Raw genomic sequence first — 22,418 nt, forward strand, 5'->3', positions numbered from 1 at the left:
AAAGGACATCTGGATGTTCTTCTGTGCTGAGGTCAAAGATGTGGAATGTATTTTTGGAGACTGACCTGGCGTTCATGAGTTTGCAAGTTGGTGGATGGGTAGGGTTGCTGTTAGGGAGAAGTCTCAGAAATGTGCCAATTCCCTCTAGCTTAGAGACCCAGCAACGATTTTTAACCTGGAAAGGGGAGGGAGGGCGGGGAGCAGAGAGGGGGGGGGCGGTGGGAGGAGGGAGAGGGGGGGGGAGAGGCAGAGACACCCTTTTCTCTCGTATTTTAATGTGATTTTGTATTCTGCGTTTCTTTTTGGTTGTGGAGTCTGCCAAACTCCAGAGGCATCATCTTGTACATTGTGTCACACTGCACCTTCAGTGCAGTGACACAGGGGAGTCTTTCCGATTTTCCCAAAGGTTTAAATACCTTCTCTGGGATAAACTACTGTTTCCCAGAGCAGTAACATGAAGTTGACTTTACTTACATTTGTAACTTTCTAGAGCCAGCACACGCTATCTTACAATAGGGTGCTGGAGGAGTTACTTAGTATCCCCTTTGTCTAGCTTCTCTTGTAACATTTTTATGTTAACCTTTCCTCACTGAATGGCTTGTGGCAGTGATTTACTTTTTACTAGAATTATGGGATTCTACCGCAGGCTGCGTTCGTAGCCACGCTAAAGCACCCATGGGTGCCATTTTTATCAAAATGGCCCGGTCTTCTTTTTTCGCCATTTCTTTGTGGAAAGGTCCTTCTTGAGATTTACTCTGTGTGCCAAACCAGGTTTGGTCCCTTCGTTAGTTTTCTTTGGTGGGCTTCATGGGTGAAACCCGCCTCTGGCTCCAGGGTGTCTGGCGGAGGCAGGAAGCAAGGGAGGTGCTCGAAACTCCCTGTGCTTAGTCTCCTAGGAGACAGAATGCACTCTTAGGTGATTGGCCGGCTGGCTGTCCGGCAAGGACCTCCACCCTGATGGGTTACTGACAGCTAGGCTGGAATTAATGGGAGCTAGCTGCATAAAAGGCGAATCTTTTTGGCTTGGAAGGCAGAGTCGACCACTGGACGAAGGAATCCGAAGAGAACTTGAAGAAGACGCCTGCTGCAATTCCTGGACCATTGGTTCGCCCGGTGAAGTCCTGCTGCTGTGCTGAAACTCCAATTTCGTATTGACAGAGAAGCTCCTACAATGACAACATCTCCCTTTGAGTTGGTGGGACCAATCCACTCCAAAGTAAGCCACCTGGACATCCTCTCAAAGCTGGTTGAGTATCCACTGCATGCTGGAACCAGATAGCCAGGGAGAAGAACACCAGTTCATGTGCGTTGCTTTTGAGCTGGCCAAGAGCTCCAGGATGATCTTCAGAATTCCAGGAAGCGGGACTGACCGAGCCTGAGCCCCCTCAACAGAGTGCAGGACCTCAGAAGCAAAGAAAGCCCATCTCGACAGCCAGGACCCGCAGTGTTGCTATTTGTGGTAGACGCGAGGAACTGAAACACAGAACAGCACTTGTTTGAAGTTTGCCCGTTGTGTGCGGTGACCGTCCCATTGAGGTGCAGGAGTCCCCAAACGTCCTCCCTCTTGTCCCCATGACTGAAGCCCAGGAACAGCAAGATCTGCAGAGCTGCACAGTAACAGACGTCATCTGCTGCACTTTCTCTTCAACCTAAAAGTACTGTAAGTGTAAGAGAACTTACCTCTTGTTGTGTAGCCACTTGCCCTCGTTGGAGACTTGCTTGGTTGCATGTGTAGAGAGTTACTAGCAGCTTCTCTACTTCACAAGCCTAATCAGCTTGTGGCCCTACTTTGATTGCTTCTATTCTACCAAAACCTTTTAAACATTGGAAAACACTTTCTACATACTAGCAAGAAGTGCTTCAGTTCACCTTGACTTTTTCTATCTTAACATTGGCTGGCCTAGGCTCCCCGAATGACTCTTCTCTCTTCTGCTTATGTGTTTTTCCTTCCTTCCAGGAAAGGGTTAACCGCGTTTGCATTTGGGGGTTGTAGTGTAAGTACTTACCTACTTAAGAATAACTGTATCAATACTTGTTTTATTCTGAACTCTTCTCTTTACCACTACTAATAAGAATATTCTAAATGCAACAGTGATATATTAATGCCAACAGCACCCTAGCTATTGAATTTACCTGAGGGTGTAGGTAGTGCCCGTGGGACATCCCAAATGGGTATTTTCTGATTTAGATAACTAAGAGTGTGTATTTGTGAAGTATATTTGTGTGGTGTTTTATATTGCTCCCTTCTGAAGAAGGCTTATTATAACTGACTGATTAATAAATTAATAATTGTTTTCTCAAGAAGCCTTGTGTGTAAAGAGTTTATATTAATACGTGTCACTGTGAATCTGTGTGTAACTCCCCTACAGCTCACATCGAACCCTCTTGAGATAAGCCTGGCTGCTCCACACGCTACCAGCCTGTGTAGTTCAGACTTCTACCAAAGGTTGGGTGTCTATTGCCAGGAGGTCAGTGTTGTTTTAGTGCACCCAAATGGGTACTGCATACAATCTTGCCTAACAGTTGCGAATGGTAGGAGAAGCTGGAGTTAAGGGTGGGGGCGAGGTGGCCAGAGATTGGGGAAAGGTGTGGCAAGGGGAGGGTTTTGGGGGGGGGGAGGGGGGATTAGTTACGGTGGGTAGGGGCAAAAAGGTGGGTGGTGCAGGGTGAGGGGGGTGTCGCGGCGAGGTGGACGTGGAACATTAGGATGGGAGATGAAGGGAATAGGGTAGGACCGGGTTGGTGAGGTGATTTGGCTCCTATAGTGTAGTTAGACACAGTGAGCAAAATAAGTCCTTTTTTCCTTTTTTTGTACAGGGGGCTATTTGGATGAGGACAAAGGCAGTGAGACCAATATATATATATATAATCTGAGGCTTGTGGAATCTGCTTAGATCACATGCTGTGCATAGGCCGACATCTAGTGGAAGCTGCAGAGTATTAGTTTGTTTTTCGAAACTCGAAAATGGGCGTCGACACAGGGCTTGCCAGTAATACTATCCCTAGTGTGACGTCCACTGTACCCAAGATCCCTCACGTGTCTAGGATCCTCAGATTGTTTTTTTCCGCCATACTGGTCGGAAGCATTTTGCGGAGTCCCCTGGCCTTAGCCATACTTTTGCTAAAATTTAAAATAATAATCTATTGACATCCTTCCCCACCCCAACGTCGAACTTCGACACTCAACGCCGGCTGGAGAAGAAATCGACCGTCGGCTGCTGCACGACGGATTTGGGCCTCGGAAGGCCGCTGGCCTCGGCCCGGGCCAGGTAGGCCGCTGGCCTTGGCCCTGCAAGTAGGGAGAGTGGGGGGTGGTACATACTCTACACTCTTGGTATATAGGTACACCTTATACATTTCCTACACATAACAGCACGCTGGCTCAAGGTGCGTATGGAGGGTACCCCTTTTCAATTCTGCCCCAAGTGCAATCGCAAATACCCTTGGGTCGACAGGCACGCCACGTGCAATCTCTGCTTGCCGCGGGACCTCCCCGAAGCAAACTGCAGAGCGTGTAGTAGGTTTAAACCTAAGACACTTAAGGACCGTTCGACGAAGCGTTGGGCCCACCACGCCAGACAGGCAGCCATGGCAGCGGAGGGCGCCTTCAGCGATGGCAGCGACGCCGTACTTTCGGACGGCGAGGGCATTACGGCGTCGAAAGACAGCCGAACGCAGGTCCCCGACCTCGGAAGGTCGTCCGGCATGGCGGCTATGGGGAAGACCCCCGGCGACACAAGCGCTTCACATACTACACACACTAAACACACTAAGTCCAACCGAGACTCGACGACGTCGAGTTCTCGGAAAGAGGCACAGACAGAACGGTCCGATTCAGTGTCCTCTGGGCGCTCTCCATCTAGATCGCCGCATGACTCCAGGCAATCATCCACTCTTGCCAAGAGTGCCTCGCTCCCTAGGCTAACAGAAGTTCGGTCGTCGGAAGACGAAGACGACTTCCACCCCCAGGCCGCGCTCCAGGAGTCGGAGCCCGCAATTACAACCAGCGAGGCCCCACGCTCGAAGGACAGGGACACCTCTCCCGATCCTCGACGCCAGGCGTCGAAAAACTCCAGAGCCACTAAGGGACAGGGAAAACATTTTTCTACGCACGAGGAGGGGGAAAAACAGCAGAAGAAACTACCTGTACATTCTTCCACACCTGTGAAACACTCCAACCCCCCTAAACAGACAGACAAGCCCAGGTCTGCTGATAGGTCCACAACCAGCAAAGCTACTCAAGATAAATCCCATAGACTTGCTGAGAGACTCATTCCCAGTTCCAAAAAATGGTCCAGTGAGGACATAGATAGGGTCATGTCAAGAATGTCTTCTTTGGCTGATTTTTATGATAAAAATCCAGAACACCTCCTCTCATATGATCCACAAGGGGCCACACCCTCAGGCTCTACTGATCCTATCCCCCCCGAGTAAGAAGGCCCGGTTTGAAACTCTGATGAGGTCTGAACCCTTCGAGGTACAACCTTACGCAGGACCATACTCACGGTATCAAGGGGAGGCTTCCTTTTGTGAAGACCAAGAATTTGGTATGATAGAAGAGCAAACCGGGACGGGGTACTATGGGGATGATGAGGACCAGGAAGAAGAGGATGACCCGGAAACATAGAGAGTAGATTCCCCGGTAGAGAACGAAGCCCCGGTTACCGACTCCCCGGTCGATAACCAACCCCTCCTAAATGAGGTTCTCGCTCGCGCAGCAGAACATTTCCACATTGACACCCACGGTGTACAGGAGGAGAGGGACGTCGCAGAAGAGTTAGTGGGAGAAAGGAGGCCTGTTGCCCAGACCATCCCTATCCTTAAATCCATTCAGCGGAGAATAGATCCGTCCCTGGTGAACCCAAACCTCACCAGAGCAGTCAATCCCAGGGTTGAAAAACTTTTCAGGGCGGCACAGTCTGACCCTCTCTATATAAGAGGACATCTGAAGCCAGACTCCCTAGTTGTCACCAACACTCGTAAGAGGGCTGGGACACCCTTGTCTTCGTCAGAAGCTCCTCCCGACAAGGAGAGCAAAAAACTATACGGGTTCGGCAGGAAGGTAGCCTCAACGTCCGCCTATCAGGCAAGGATTGCTAACTCCACCACCCTGTTGCCCAGCTACAACTGCCATCAGTGGGAAGAAGTCGCGGCTCTGATAGCCTCTGCTCCTGAACCGTTAAAGGGCCAATTAGCTCGGATTTCCGCAGAGGGTAGAGCCGTGTCTGGTTGCATTTTGAAAGCAACCTTCGACGCCGCGGACAACGCAGGCAGATTGATAGCAGAAGGTACAGTTATCAAGAGACATGCGTGGTTACGGCAGTCTGGTTTTAAGGCAGAAACACAGGCATCATTGTTGGACAAACCGGTGGAAGCCGTTCTGTTGTTTGGTAAGGCGGTCGAAGACGCACTGAAAAATGCCAAGGACGAATACGAGACACTCAAATCCCTTGGCCAGCTAACCAATAAACCCCCTAACCAGAGAGGGAATAGTAATTTTCGTCGCCCACGCGGCCAAAATTCCCAGAGAGGATCTAACTATTCCCAGGGGCAGGGTACACAGTGGAACAACAACCAACAGTCTACCCAGGGTTACGGCAGAGGTAATAGGAGAGGTTGTGGTAAAGGCAGAGGCAGCCCCAGCAAGGGAGGTGGCACGCCTCCACCAAAGCAGTGACGCTCAGTTCAGGGTCCCTTCTCATGCAACCCCAGTAGGGGGACGCATTTCAAACTTCACCCAGGCTTGGGAAGGGATCACATCAGACAGATGGGTGCTGTCAACAGTATCCACAGGATATTGTATAGAGCTACTGCAGCGTCCCCGGAATCATCCTCCTCGACAAAGAGTACACTCCTTAGAACATCAGAAGATTCTCCTCGAGGAGATCGCCATTCTTCTACAAAAGGATGCGATAGAACTCGTCCCGGGACACCAGGTAAACAAGGGTATTTATTCAACTTACTTCCTTGTGCCAAAGAAAGACTTGACAATGCGCCCAGTATTGGACTTACGGCCTGCCAACAAGTATGTCAAGCCCCAAAAATTTCGTATGACCACGCTGCAAGAGGTAATCCCCCTCCTAAAAAAGGGGGATTACATGGCAACCTTGGATATGAAAGATGCTTATTTTCATATTTCCATGGTCCCAGCGCACAGAAAGTACTTGCGCTTCAAGGTGGAGAGTCGTCACTACCAATTCAAGGTACTGCCCTTCGGGATAGCTTCAGCACCAAGGGTATTCACCAAGGTACTGGCGGTGGCGGCTGCACACCTACGCAGGGAGGCAATCCCAGTGTACCCTTATCTGGACGACTGGCTCATAACGGGGGAAACCCCAGGAATTTGCAGGACAAACATTCAAAGGACTATCGACCTCCTCCACGAGCTAGGCTTCTCAATCAACGAGAAGAAGTCAAGCCTGGTGCCAAGCACCTCCAAAACAATTCCTAGGAGCAATCCTGGATACCCAGGAGGGGTTGACCTTTCCTTCAGAAGAAAGAATTCGGAATATACTACTGCAAATTCCGCATTATCAGTCCGGTCAACAAATAACGGTACGCAAAGCAATGCGTTTACTGGGCATGATGGCGTCATGCATTTACCTGGTCCCCCACGCGCGCCTGCGCCCCGTGCAGGAATGGTTGGCGAAACAGTGGTCTCGGGCAAGTGGTCAGTGGGACGATCTAGTGGTCGTTTCGCCAACACTGGTACAAAGCCTTCACTGGTGGACAAGAGAAAATCTCGCACAGGGGAAACCCTTTTACGATCCCGAAGTACAGGCAGTAGTCACTACAGATGCATGTCTGACGGGGTGGGGAGCTCACCATCTCCACCACACAGCTCAGGGTCTCTGGTCTCACTCAGTGGCCAAGAACCACATCAACCTGCTAGAGCTTCTGGCAGTATTCAGAGCGCTTCAGGTGTTCGAGCCCCACCTACTGAACCTGTCAGTGCAAATCCGGACGGACAGCACTACAGCCATGTTCTACTTGAACAAGCAAGGAGGGACTCGCTCGCCAAATCTGTCCAAGCTTGCCCAGAAAATCTGGATATGGGCACTCAGACGGAACATCTTCCTGTCATCACAACATGTTCCAGGGGAGCTCAATTCCCTAGCGGATGCTCTAAGCAGAGACTCCCTCGCAGAGGAACACAAATGGGTTCTTCACAGAGAGGTCGTAGAAGATCTCTTCTCTCAGTGGGGTTTCCCCACCATAGACTTATTCGCCACAAGCGAAAACAGACAATGCCCAGGATTTGCATCCAGGTTCCCCCAACCAGACTCCCAGGGGAACGCCCTGTGGATGAACTGGTCAGGGATGTTTGCGTACGCTTTTCCACCAACTCCTCATCAGGAAAGTGGTGGTGAACAAGATGAACAGGGAGTCGATGACGCTCGTCCTAGATGCTCCCATGTGGGCAAGACAACCGTGGTTCCCACACCTACGCAGGATGGCGATGTGCGAGCCCATCAAACTTCCAGCCTGGTACAACCTACTGTCCCAGCACCAAGGTCAAACAGTGCACCAGCAAAACAACACAATGAACCTGGCAGCATGGCTCCTGAGGTCAGAGTTTGGACACCTCGATTTACCACAGAGGTGTATGGACATCCTAAAGGAATCTAGGAAACCAAACACAAGGCACTGTTACTTTGACAAGTGGAAGAGGTTCATTATCTGGTGCCAGAGTAAGCAAATCAACTCAGTTGATTGCACTCCTTCCACTATTGTTACATACATGCTCCACCTGCTAGATGCAGGATTGGTTTTTAACTCACTGAAAGTACACCTGTCAGCCCTCTCGGCTTACACCACTTCCCATAGCAAGGTTTCGTGGTGGAAAGTACCAGTAGCTAAAGCCTTCATGGAAGGAGTAAAGAGACTTCACCCTCCTATTTCTAACCCACCACCAGGGTGGGACCTTAATGTGGTGCTAGCCAAGCTCATGGGCCCCCCTTTCGAACCCATGCATAAAAGCAGTCTCAAACACCTGACTTATAAAACGGCCTTCTTAGTAGCTATTACTTCTATAAGAAGGGTCAGTGAAATTCAGGCTCTGTCAGTGCAGGATCCCTTCTTTACTGTCCATAAAGACAAACTGGTTTTACGCACACACCCTAGGTTTTCGCCTAAATTTATATCAAAATTCCATGTAAACCAGTCCATCGAGCTTCCGGCTTTCTTCCAGAACCCGCAAAGCTCGGCTGACCCTAGATGTGCGTAGGGCGGTCCTCTACTATGTAAATAAAACCAGACCGCTAAGGAAAACAGATCAACTGTTTGTCTCCGTAGCTACAGGCAGAGAGGGGGATCGCGTCTCTAAAGGCGCCATCTCGAAGTGGATTATTAACTGTATCCAGCTGTGTTACTCACTCTTTGAAAAGACTCTGCCTTTTACGCCAAGGGCCCACTCTACTAGAGGCATTGGGGCCACTCTGGTTTTCATTGCAAATGTACCCCTTGACACCATTTGCAAAGCAGCTACTTGGAGCTCTATTCACACTTTTACTCAGCATTACTGCATTGACACCCATTCCAAGGCAGATACACAAGTGGGACAAGCGGTTCTAAGACACCTATTTGCTCATGACCCTTCTCACATCCCACCTCCTTCTTCTGGTACTGCTCGCTAATCTATGCACAGCATGTGATCTAAGCAGTTTCCACAAGCCTCAGAAGGGATACATTACTCACCGTAATCGTATTTCTGATGCTTGTATCTGCTTAGATTCACATGCGACCCACCCTTCCTCCCCTCCGAGAGAAGGCGCATGATTGCTTGTAGTCTTACCTTTCTGTCTATCTGCTTGGATTATCTGTACTCGCGCTCCTCCTCATGCTGCCTCATGTCAGAAAAAATACAATCTGAGGATCCTAGACGCGTGAGGGATCTTGGGTACAGTGGACGTCACACTAGGGATAGTATTACTGGCACGCCCTGTGTCGACGCCCATTTTCGAGTTTCGAAAAACAAACTGTAATACTCCGCAGCTTCCACTAGATGTCGGCCTATGCACAGCATGTGAATCTAAGCAGATACAAGCATCAGAAATACGATTACGGTGAGTAATGTATCCCATATATATCTACCCACCTTTTGCACAGATAGGTTGTGGGAGATGCCCTTGTTTGCACTATGTGCATCTGTACTACTTACATTATACACATCTATCAAGTTTATTATTGTACCATTATAAAACATAAATAAAAAAGGGAAACAAATACACTAATACAAAAGGTAAAAAAATACACATGAGAATCATTATATCCAATCAAATCATGTTCCATTCATATTTAAAACATGAACCCTTATTGTCATATAATAACTGTTTGATATGATCTTTATAGCGCGCTTAATACCCAGAGGTTTCTAAGCGCGGACCCGGGGATCGAACCTGTGTTGCTCCGTGGTGTCTTGCTTCCAAGGCGAGCATGTTGCCCCTGAGCTATCCTCCCGATTCTGTTTCTCTTTAAGACATTTTTATGTGGGGTTAGTAACAAAGGCGAGTGGCAAGTACCACATTAATATATGGGCATTCGCCTTCACTGCTTTGTGTCTACACCTATTAGTGTTTCTGGTTTCGAAAAGAGCACCAACACAACCCAATCTTTTTCCTGGGCTTCTTCGAAGCTGTCTTCAGGGCACTTGGGATGGATAGAACATGCAGCCGTAGCACGTTTTTTTTCTCATTCATATGTGATCATGTGTATTGGATCTTCTTTAAAAAAAAAAAAAAAAGTCCTATATTAAGAACTGACTAACATATTGATAAATAATACGTTTCTTTTGTTGACGTGGGCGTTTCTCCCTTTCAACTGACCTTAAATTTCTTGAAATTGTGTAATGTATTCTTGGATATCCCAGTGATCGTGACTTCCAAATTATTCACATAATGTTCAACTGTAAAGGGGGAACACACAAATAATGATTGAAAGTTTGTTCTCTCAATTCACAGCTATTTAGTGGTTTATTAATTTACCCAAGCAAATCTATTCCTTCTTATGTGGTTTTCCACTCTTTTTTGAAGGGCACACATCATTTCTTCGATTTGTTACTATATTGACTATTTGTAAGCATGCTCAATCTCTAGTCAATGATGGTTTTTATTGGTATTTCCTCATATCTATGTAACATCTCTCTTACTTATTTACAATATAATACCAACTACAATTACCTGTACACACGTTCACGTTTTTTCCTCGGGTGTAAGCAGAATGCAAAAGGAGTCTTTCATAGCATGTGAATGGTCTGGTTTTGATGTATCTTTTCATCCGTTCACTATAACAACGCAATTCATACGAGATTTTATTAAATTGCCCTCTGTATCTACTTAAATCCTTTCGCTTCATCTGTCATTGCTCTTGTTAATTAAGCTTCAATGTGTTTATTCGCCACAGTTACGTTATTGTAAAGCATACAAATATATATATTTACCTTCTGAATCGGAGGAATAGACAGCCGAATCGTGTACCGTCTGTGTGGTCTTTTCAGCAGCGCTGCAGTCTTTCGATTTAGTGGCACTGCGTGTTTGTTTTCCAAAACCGTGAACACTATACGTATTCAACCTACGGCATAAAATAATGTGCATATGTTTTGTCGTATCAGTGCTAAATCTATCTGTTGCCGCGTTTCATTTTAGCCTTTCGTTCGTTATATACACGCACAGGACTTACATGTTCTTCAATAAATGACAGGCCTCGATTGAATATCCTTCTTGCAGCGTTACCTAGCCTTCGTACACATTTTCAAATAGACGTCCCGTGATCTTGGGTAGGGCAGTCTAGACCTTGTCTACGCTCTGTGTAGAACAGAGCATTTCGGTGCCATTTTGAGCATAGTATTTTGTGAAAGCCATCATTGCACCACAGGCTATTCCTGACTTATTGTATTTTTTTGCATAGCAAGGATTGCATGGGAGTATTTCAGAGCAATTTAGCTACTATAATTTATGGGGGATGATGTTAGTATGACAACTTCAGCGCCATCGGCTATACCTAGCCTGTCATGGTCTCTCATGAGAAGTATAGATCTTTTTATGTATTCTTCACGTGTATTTGTTTAAGAATGCCAATTCTTCATTTCTCATAGAATTGGTCAGTAGGATTAAACATATATCTCTGATCTTTTTTTTGTGGCGGTTTTGTTTTTAAGTCGTTATGATGCTTTAGGAATGTGCTTGTGCCATGTATTTGTACATATCGTATCATGTCAACATATCACATCATGGCATTTTTTTGAGATATTCTTTCAAACCATCCAACAGAGGCCAACCAACAGCAACATCCAACCAAACAAACCTATCTCAGAACCGCAGCACAAACTCAATAACTTTCCTGAAATATCAGCAGAGGCATTCGCAATTCTGGTAAAACACAGCAAGAAAGCGGGTTCACCGATGGATCCCTGTACCCCGGACATCTACAAATCGATCCTTGCACAAGGAACGCCAGCAGAATACTACAGAAACCTTCTAAATCTATCACTAGCAACAGGAACCGTACCAAGGATCTTGAAAATCAGCTTACATCAAACCACTTCTGAAAAACACAAGCAGTGACGTAGATGACCTCTCCAACTACAGACCAATCTCTAACATCCTCTACCCGGCAAAACTCCTCGAAACCTATGTATACAAACTAACCCAAGAACACGTTGACAAACACCACCTGCCAGACCAAGCTAAATCGGCTTCGTACCCACAAGAGGTACAGAAACAGCACTACTATCCATCTGGGACGACCTAAAAACAAACGCAGACTCCAACACAACATCAGCCCTTATTCTGCTCGACCTCTCCTCAGCCTTTGACACAGTTAGTCATGACACTCTAACCAAAAGACTAGAAGACATAGGCATAACAGACAGCACTACGCTGGACTAAATTATTTCTAGCAGACAGAACAGAAACCGTTTGGATTAAACCCTTCAAATGCACCCCACGAGTTAACGACTGTGGAGTGCAACAAGGATCTTCACTATCACCACTGTACTTCAACATCTACCAAACCCCAGTTATCAGAAACACAACATCACATGCTACAACTACGCAGACGATACTCAAATCATATACAAAATCAAAGACACCCAAGCTGATCATTCAAACGTAACCGACTGTCTAAAAGAAGTCTTCAACTGGATGAATGCCAACAACCTGAAAATCAACCCAGGAAAAACAGAAATCCTGATCATAATCAAAGACCAAGAGAAGGAAACCGCCATCCCGTGGCCAACGGAAATGGGAACCGCACCATCACCGTCTACGGTAGTAAAAAATCTGGGAGTCCTGATGGACAACACCCTAACCTTAGAACCGCAAATAAACGCAACAGTCAAATGCTTCGTCGTCCTCCACACAGCAAGAAAAATACTACCTTTCCTTCACACACAAAACACTCACTATCGTCGCCCTCATCATGTCAAGAATCGACTATGCAAACAGCCTCTACCTCGGAATACCAGAATACCTACTGAAGAAGCTACAACGGATCCAAAACACAGCAGCCAGACTACTCCTCAAACTATCCAGAAGAGACTACATCACCACTGCCCTAAAACACTACACTGGCTCCCAGTAAAACATTATCACCTTCAAAACAATGTGCATAATGCACAGGGCAATCTGCGGACAAGGAGCAGAATTCCTACAAAAGAAAATAACAATCTACAAGCCAACGAGACCCTCGGGTCAACCAACGAAATCCGCCTGGAACTAAAACCATACATAAAGAAAAAACCGGAGGAACCGCCTTCTACCACCTAGCCGCAAAAATCTGGAACAACATCCCAAAAGAAATAAAACACCAAAGATCACCTAAAATTCAGAAAATTACTAAAAACCTGGCTCTTCAATACCAGAGACTAAAACCGAAACAGTAAGATAAAATAACTAAACAGGAAAGGGCATTGACAAGCTCCCAGAACCGATTGAGAAGCACCCACGGCAACTGGACGGGTGACGCCGGACAGAATGGTTCACATGAGAGACCCATGGAGACGGAGACAACAACCCCAGCCAATCCTAACCAACATCCCCAACCGCCCGTTTAGCTGCTACTAGGTACCACTGGGTTGTGGAACTGTCGAGATACTACCAATCACCACACTAACTGAGGTGTGGACACTGGCAGGTGCACTAGCCATATAAGTGTGAGTGAGGAACATGCAGGGTTGTTGGTGCAGCGGGCAGAGGAGGCAGCGAGATGTTAAAGGGGCCTCGAATGAGGAACGGGCACGGACCTTCCAGAGGCACTGGGTGCCCAAGCACCCCATCGGATGAGATTACGCAAGCCCAACTCCTCAATTCAGGATAGAGATGCCAACTAACCGATACCACTAACAATTTCCTCCTCTGCATACACCTCTCAAACTCCAAACCAAACACAACCACAAACCTCCAGCACAACAAACCGCACAAACTTCACTACACTGCAACAACAAAACAAAAAAAAAAACACATACTCGCACAACAGTACACGATTACCGGCCGCAAACGCCCCAGGCCCAGCCGACGGACCCACCGGGCTGAGGCTGCCAACAGCACATCACTGCACTCTTGCACTTTTCCAGCTTCCTCCCACTAACTCGGCCTCCCTCCCTCTTTCAGAGCCGCCAGAGCGCCAGGGGACCACTTTGGTAGTGATAGTGCGCGGTACAAATGTCCTTTAACATTAACAGAAAAGTGTTGTTTTAAGGGCAACGCATTACAGATCTGTGGTACAGAGATACTAAAGATTTTGATATAATGTATGAACAAATTCCAGTCTGTGGATATATTCAGGCCATTTCTCACTGAATCAAGGGTGAATATCAATTTTTGTTCAAGTTTTCGCAATGCCAAATCTGAGTCCACCACGTAGGTGCGGTTCTATTGTTTGTACAATTAACCAGTAGATGTCCTCGTAACTGTGTTTTGCCTTTTTTAAATGTTCTAATAAAGGCTTCTCTGGGACCCAATTTTTGACACACAATCAGTGTTCACTCTTTGACGTATCAGCCTTTTAGTCTTTCCAATATATACCAAACCACATGGGCATTTAATCCCATCTATGGCCCATGTGGTGCCAAGTCCGACCATTTAGGTCGATTTCTTTGATGTTTTTTGTCAAATGGCAGACCGAGCAGTTGCCACATTTAAAATGGCCTTTTACCGGTGGCAACTGCCAGGGAGTGGTTTGTACGGGAGATTTTTTCTTTGTGAAGTGCATAGGTGTGCACTAATTTGTCCCTTAAATTGGAAGCTCTTTTGAAGGCTAAACGAGGTTGGTTAATCCGGAAATCGTCAGATTGTATCATCCTCCAGTGTTTTTAGAATACTTCTCCGTAAATCATTACTGATCGGGGAGAAGGAGCTAACGCGTTTTTTTTTTTTGTTTTTTTTTTTTGTTCGTTGTCTTGTTCTGTTTCGTCAGACACATTTGTCTGTCAGTATTACGGGCCTGTTTGTAGGACCTTCTAATAACATAGGAAGGATAACCTCAGTCTTTTCATTTCACCTTAAGTTCTTTGCTGTTAGTTTCAAAGTCTTTCTTATTACTACAGTTTCGACGAATCTGAAGAAACTGTCCATAGGGAAGATTTTCCCGCACACTTTGAGGGTGGAAGCTATTAAATGACAAAAGTGTATTTTTGTCCGTTGGCTTTGGTGCCAAGTGTATTTTCTGCAGACCTGAAAATTGCTAAATCCAGGAACGCGATTTTTATCTTTATTGGCTGTCATTGTGAATTTCATCGATGGCTCTCGTGTATTCAACCATGTCATAAATGTTTCTCCTTTTGCATCATTCTGCTTACACCCGATGAAAAAACGTGTCTACGAGTAATTGTAGTTAGTATTATATTGTAAATAAGTAATAGAGATGTTACATAGAAAATAATAAATACCAATAAAAACATAATTGACTAGAGATTGAGTATGCTTAAAAAATTGTCAATAGTCATAGTAACATATCAAAGAAATTATGAGATACCGACGTCTGGATGGCTCTAGGAATCTTTGGGTGACTAAACCCAAGTCCCCTAAAAAATAAAAAAATAGTCCATTGGTGCCCCTCTGCGAGAACGAACACAGCCCTGTTCTTTGGGAAGGTACCCACTCGAGAGTCTGCAGAGTCCCAACAAGGCTGAAACACATGTATGGGGTTGCTGTTGGTACTCTTGTTCCGAAGGGAATTGCCATAGCATTTCGGTGCTGGATGGCCCATATGGGCCAGACAAAGACTGATTTGCAAATGGATATTTCCCATCTGTTAAGGGTACAGTGAGCTTAAGTGTGGCTGCTGACTCTCGAGTGAACAGGTCAATGGGCCGTGTTCGTTCTTGCAGAGGTTCTCGCATAGGGGCGCCTTTGGACTATTTTTTAATCGTTGAATACAGGAACACCTGGATTTGGGACACCAGGATAGTTGGAGCGAACACCTAAAGTGGGAGTACAGTGGTGAACGCCAGTAAAATAAAGTGGCACCTAGGTTTGGGACACCTTGAAAGGCTGTGAAACGTCTAAATGGGGGTTTCAACAATAGACAGTTAAATACAGTAGCACCCTGATTTGTGCACCTGGATATTGGGAGAAATGCCTACATGGGGATTTCAACAGTAGACCGTTAAATAGTATCCCCTTGATTTGGGGCACCTAGAAAGACAATGAAACGTCTAGATGGGGTATAGCCGTACTGGCAGTAGCTGCATACCAGAGCAGGGGGAGTGGTTTCCGGTTTGATCCTAAATGCAAGACGTTTTTACCTGACCTACTCAGTCCGAATGCGAGTTATGTCTAGCTTAACACAATCTACATAGATGCAAGATATGGCTATGGACAGTCTATCTAGAGAAAGTCCTTCCCAACAATGTAACAATAGGATAATTAGATGGGTTGGACAGTCTAATGGAGAGGAGTGATTGCTGGTCCACCCTGTCCAGACCCAACCTACCTTGTCAGTCGCTGCTGGTTGACTGCTGCCTGCACCACAGGCTAACATGGGCCATACCGGTCTGGTGTGGTTTCTGCTGGAGCTGTCCTGTGCCTTGGGGTCCTTCGTCGCAGGTGCTGCACGGGCAAGGGGCTGCCATGGATGGTTGCTCTAAGTGGATTTCTGTTGTCTAATCAGGGGAGGTGAGAGGGAGGGGAGGCGGAAAAGCTCTGTGAAGGAGAGTGGAGCCGAGTCACTGAGTGCTCATTCAAATAAGGTCCCCAAATAAATCAGACAAGGCCGGGGGGGCACTAGAGTCTAAGGTGGCACAGAGCACCCACCTGCAGCGCCTGAAAATTCCTGAAGTTCGCTTTCAAATTCAGACCAGCGTTTTAGTGGTCAAACATATTTGGTCTCATCTAGTTTTGGAATTCAAATGAACTATGCATTAATATAAAAAACATACTTTTTGTGTTATAATCCTGTGATGGAGAAATTGAATTCCAAGTGGAATTGGTTGATTCACTGTTAACATCAAGCCTCGGCTTCATGTTAATTATGACTGCTCTTTTCATTTAGCTGATCAACTCACTTCGATAATAAAATGATGTGAGAGTGGCCGCACCTTTTTTATTTATTTTGTAAAAAATAATTTTAGTGATACTTTTGCAGTGTTTGACTGTTAAGATGGATTTCTGAACTCTGTCCTAGTGGGCAGAGGTTCAGAAGGCCAGCCTAGTTTCTTGGAACAGGGTAACCTTCTGGACAAGCCAGACCAATCAAGGTAGCATTTGGTGGCAGTGAAGACTAGCTCTCAGAAGGGGTGAGGATGACTGAACGACCTCAATCACTCAAATCACTCCCAGTCAGGTGTGTGTATATATGTGTATGTATGTATATATTGTATATGTATTGTTGTATATGTATTACATGGCCACGCTAGTGGCCGTCTAGTTATGGTTAAGTTTCTGTTTCCATAGGAAGAGTACATTTTGGGCGGCTTATAACTTCGTTCCCCCTGGATGAATCCTCACCAAACTTTGCATAAAAAGTATATGGCCCATTCTGAATTTTTTTCGCAAAGTTTGGTCCAGGGGGGGGCAAAGTTGTAGGGGGGGGGTCCCAAAACGTTTTTTTCCCCATAGACTGAATGGGGGAAAACTTTGCGCACGGCTACAGGCGAAACCGCTGGACGGATTTGCACCAAATTTGAGGCAGTGGCAGGGGCTTGGGCGTGAAAGCGTGCTTTTGCAAATTTTGTGCCAATCCATCCAGTAATTCCCTTAAAAACGATCAAAAAGTATGTCTCTAAAAATTAGTGATAGCTATGTCCGCTCCGCGGTCACACTTCCCTATTCGCTCTGTGGAGAACATTGTAATTGGCTATTCCGTGGCGTGCTGCCCGCGACCATGTTGCGCTTTCACCGATTGGTTGTGGCACAGCGTTAAGTGCATCGTAATCTTTCGATACGTCCACCATGTTTACTTCGTTTTCTGTTGAACGCGAACATCGGTGCTAACATACGTAAACGAAGAAGGCACCAATGCATTTATAACACTTATGGAACACTGTTTCGAAAGGTGACCGTTAATGAGACGTGGTAGTAGAAAGTCAAACATTGAAGTATTCTTGTTAGCACTGGCATACAGTGCAGTGGGACTTGTTACTCATTGTATGACATGAACTTACTACTTCCATTTTACAATCCATAAATATTACTGCGGTCAGAGTGGCAGGAATCTGAGGCAGCCACCTGCTCTATTTTGTACACACAGCCCTTCTGCACATGTACGCCAGTAGCGGTTCTCATAAATAGACGCTGATATGTTGTTGCAAAATGAGAATGCATTTGCATTCGGAGTGAAGGCCACTGCATTTTCTCTTTTCAACACAAGCTCAGTACGGCCGCATATTTGTCGACACCCATAAGGGTCCCTTGTTTTTTAACCTTGAAATACAGGGAAAGAGTGGAAAGAATGTAGGGAGTAACAGTTTGAAAAACATATCGTTTCATAAGGTTATGCTTCAAAAACATTTGCACCCACCATGAGAAATTAGTTCCCGAACAGGCAGTCTTCCAGATACACTAGTGTCTGACTACAGCTAACGCAATGGAGGTGCTCCACATCATGTAAGTGTATTTTTGCTGCCTAAATTCCGAATTGACGTTCTGTTTTAGTTTGTAAAAAAAAAATATATATATATTTTCCCTAATGTTTTACAAGTGATATGTGCCGTTGCAATTTTTTCCCTATTATGGACATTGCACATTGTCGCCGTTTGTAGGGTGCCACTACATTTCCCCAAATTAATATCATATTTAATCAGAAAGGTATGTTACAATTTATTTGTGCAGAGGTTATGCAGTGATGCACGTTTTATTTCCCCTTCCACCGCGCAGCTACTCCCAAAGAAAAATTCTATATTAATAACGACGTTCCAGCTTTCTGTGCTGTTCGATTTATTTGTCCAATTATGGACATTGCACATTGTTGCCGTCCCTAGGGTCCCACTACATTTCCTCCTATTGAATACATTTTTTACTGAAAACGTTATGTAGTACAACTGTGGTTTATCCAAAGGTTGTGTGTTCATACATCTTTTAATTCCCATTTCCTCCTCAGATACTTTCTTCCCTATTGTGATTGTCACGGATTACGGTTGCCAAGTAACGGGTTTTTTAACCGTCAAATGCAACTGTTTATAACCGGCTGTCTCAGCATTATAATTCACTGGGATGATCGTGTGGGCCCTTTGTGTCCTTACGCTGCTGTCGATATAAGAAGTAACATTCCATCCTTTCTGGTGCTGTAGATCACAGCGGTTGACGTCGTCTTGCACATCAATGTGGGACGAAAACAACTATTGTGGCGGCAACGCTTACTTTCCTTGTGTGGAAAAAACAACGTGACCTTTAACATTGTCACTGTCGACCAAAGAGACAAACTTAATACTTCTATGGAAAAGCGAATAGTGCTATCTTTTCGCACCGTTGATTGTGAAACAAAACTACTTTACTACTTGCATAAGGCGATGATTTTGCTCACTTTATTGTGAAATAAAACTACTGGGCACATTTTTAAATGTTAGTCTTTTCTTTACAAATTTACTCTGTTTGCACAATGTGGCATGCTACGTTGCAGGTCGTAATGTGTTCTTTTGTAGGTGCTACATCATATGGACGCATTTGTTTAAGTTGCCAAGGAACGTTATGGAGAAAGGTACTCCATACCACTTGGATTGGCCACGGGAGGGTCTGGCCCATCTCATATGCATTGGTGCCGTCAGGCCAATTTCTGTCACTGTCAGCCCAATTTGTCACCCAGATGCCCTAGGCACAGAAATGTTTGTACAATAATATATGGTTACACCCTCCCAATACACATCTTCACACCTTTCCACCTGTGTCGCTTACTAAATTTTGTGTCGAAAGGTGAGTGGTAATGGTGTTGCATCCAGTATTTCTGATGTCATTGCCCTTCGCATCACAGATTTGGTTTGGTATTTTATGTCAACGTAAGTACAGTACTCCTTTGCTGTTTTTATGCACATTTTTACAGAAAAAAATTAGTACATGTACAACGCATGTATGTAAAGGTCAATGACGACTGAAAAGCTTTGTGTTGTGCATGTGATAGTCCTTTCATATTTAACGGTACAACTTCCGTCTCTGATAGGTAGCCTCTATGTATGGGTAGTGCCCACAACGTCGGGGATGTGACTACTGGCCTTTACCGCAAGGAAGAGAACATTGCATTGAGGTCACCATGTCCACCAGGCACTGCCTTTCTGGTAAAAGTCTTGCTCATAACCACATATTTATCAAGGAACACAAATGTGGTGCTGCCATAACGGTAAGACGGTTTCTTTTTTGCTTTCTGCAGCCTGCAATGGAAAGCGAAGAAGGCTTTCTATCCAATGCCCGTCTTCCCTTTGCGTGGTGGCCATCTTGAAAAATGATTTGTTTTCTTCAGCCGGGAACGCCGGAGGCGTTCCGGTTGAAGACAAAAAATCCTCTTTCTTGGTATAACGAAGTACTGTTGTAAAATCTCGATTGCCAAAGGCATTCATCCCCCACTCTTTGGGGAGGAATGTGGGTGAATGATCCAGAAACGTCGGTATGCACTCTTGCTTATATTGTGTTGCACACTTGCATTGTGGAGTTCTGTGGTGGACTTTTTGCAGTTAGAAGTTCTTACAACAATACCCAATGTATTTTCACACTATCAACCAGTTACACATGTCATTGTGAAGTGTGTATGACTGTTCGAACACGCCCTCATGCTATACGTCCGCATATGACAATGTGGAATTCTTCGAAAGGTGGGCAGTTATTTCAAATGTTCCTTTACAGTCGTATGCTTACGTGTTACTATTGGAACCCTGATAAATGTAGTCGAAAAACTTTCTTACAGTAATGTTATGATGCATTTATACTACTAAAAACCTATGGCTTTGAGTTAAAAAAAAAAGTTTTTTACAGGTTACGTTGCCCTCCCAAAAACCTGTAAAAATCACTACAAAAAAAACTTTGTTGAGAGGACGTTATGGTTAAGTTGCCCTATGAAAAACCTGTGCACTTCAGTAAAGAACATTTTTTGCCCTCCCCATTGTGGCATTGTGGTTAAAATTAAAAACGAAAAACCCATGAAATTCGCCAGTTATGGGAGACTTAGCCCCCTTACTTGCCATCGCCACTGTGCACTGCTAACACTAACACCCAGAAAATGAAAGCTGTCCTCTGAAATGTCACTGATGACATCACTGACGACATCACATGTTGAGCCTATTTGTTTTCGTTGCCTGCCATGTGTATGTGTATGTGTGTGTGTGTGTGTGTGTGTATATATATTATATAAAATATAGTAAAAAATCTTTGTTAAAGGGATGTTATACTTCACAGTGAAACCAAAAAACACTGCACATTCCCCCATTATGGTAAGCTAAGCAACCATAACTGCCCGCACCACTGTGCACTGCTAACACTAACACCCAGGACAAGAAAGATGACATTACTAATATTAGTGTCTGACATTTTCTCTTCCTACTAAAATTGTTTAGGTGAAGATTGTTTCACCACTATATAGAACGAATGGAGCTGTTTATGGAGATAGTTTGCCTGGTTTGCAGGTAGCACAGGACTGGCCACTTGGCCCTAACAGGCAACTTGACAAAGGATTTGTCCTTTGCAGCCGGGAATACAAAAGCTAAACAACCTGCACACAACTGGTGTCACTTGAATGAGTCCCGTAATCTCTCATCTAGTCTGGTGTACTGACAGAAGTTCCAGACTCTGTTTTCCACTCCTGTCACTTCCTTTAAGAATTTCGCTCTTTGTACTTATCATGTTTGTTCCTCCTCATGCCCCCTCTTCTAGTTTTCTCCATATCCCTTTTAGGTTTTTCTATGTAGATCTTGCTTCAGTGACTGCTAGTGTAACCAAAATCTACTTGTATAAATATGTAGATAAGGCAATTTCATTTATGGATCGATATATACCTGTGCTTTGGACATCTACCCACCCTTTTCACAACCATGCAATGGTCATTTTGGTGGCCCACATCACAACAGAACCTGGGCAACAATCACAACGGGCCCTTGCATGCTTTTGAAGGAAGCTGCGTGACTAGGAATTTAACTTGCCTTTTCTGACTTGCTTGTTTGATTAATTTGTTTTGTGCCCCACTGATTGTGTACAGAAGTGTGGCTAATGTACTTTACTTTTTTAGGTGATGATGCAATTCAGCTTCCTTATCTGCTTACCTTTTAGTGAAAATCTAACCTGCATTTGGGGATAGCACGCATGTTGGCCCCCTGCAAGGTTTGAAGTCTTGTTCACGGTTCTTGCCAAATGAACCATGTACAAGACAGTGGTGTGGAATTAAACTGATGCAACTTTAGTGATTGTGAAACAGACCTTCCTTGTACCATATTCTCAGTTTTTGATCAGTCACATTGTAGTGAAACGTGACAAAGGAAACATGAAAATGTGACATCTTTCATGAATAGGTGTTCATTCCAGGTCAAGACCAGAGATCTGAGAGGAACATTATGCTCATTTACAGCCTACCACAAACGAGGCAACCACTGCCCTGGCTCAGTGTATTCTCTGGACAAGTCTGTTGCCTTCATGATGTCTTTCAGTCTAGTGCCCACGGAAAAGACTTTGGATGCCATGGCTCACCGGGCTGATGGTGTCCCAAAAACGGGACCTCGTTCCACCTTGCTTCTCACCTCCCACTGCAACCCATGGGCAAGAGTGTGGTTGAAGGCCCAGAAGGGACACCTTATTGCAGTTCACTTTTCTGATGCTCCAGAGGGATTGCAGCTTATTTATATCCCCTCAGACAATTACCTACATACAAAAGAATTATTGGGAAAATCTGGGTAAGAGGCTAATTTCGAGCCATATTTTGTCTGTCACGAGATGGTAAAAGTCTTCCCTTCTAGTAAAAAAAATATCTTGTGCCAGCACCTTCTCCCCTGTCCAAAGATTAAGCATGAAGAT

General features: G+C 45.2%; 1 protein-coding gene across 2 annotated transcripts in view; it reads left to right on the top strand.

Annotated features, from left to right (window-relative positions):
* The window catches only part of C7PH21orf91 (chromosome 7p C21orf91 homolog), a 194,770-nt gene that overhangs the window by 69,448 nt on the left and 102,904 nt on the right, over positions 1-22,418 (top strand). The window contains exon 2 of one of the 2 annotated variants that reach the window (XM_069636403.1): positions 19,588-19,764. The exons of the other annotated variant lie outside the window; for it this stretch is intronic. Coding sequence (XP_069492504.1) covers positions 19,746-19,764 — 19 coding nt within the window. The 5' untranslated portion in view covers positions 19,588-19,745. The remainder of the gene's footprint in view (positions 1-19,587; positions 19,765-22,418) is intronic. 2 annotated transcript variants of the gene reach the window in all.

This window comes from Ambystoma mexicanum, chromosome 7p, assembly GCF_040938575.1.
Source record: "Ambystoma mexicanum isolate Mex_15411 chromosome 7p, UKY_AmexF1_1, whole genome shotgun sequence".
Taxonomy (NCBI): domain Eukaryota; kingdom Metazoa; phylum Chordata; class Amphibia; order Caudata; family Ambystomatidae; genus Ambystoma; species Ambystoma mexicanum.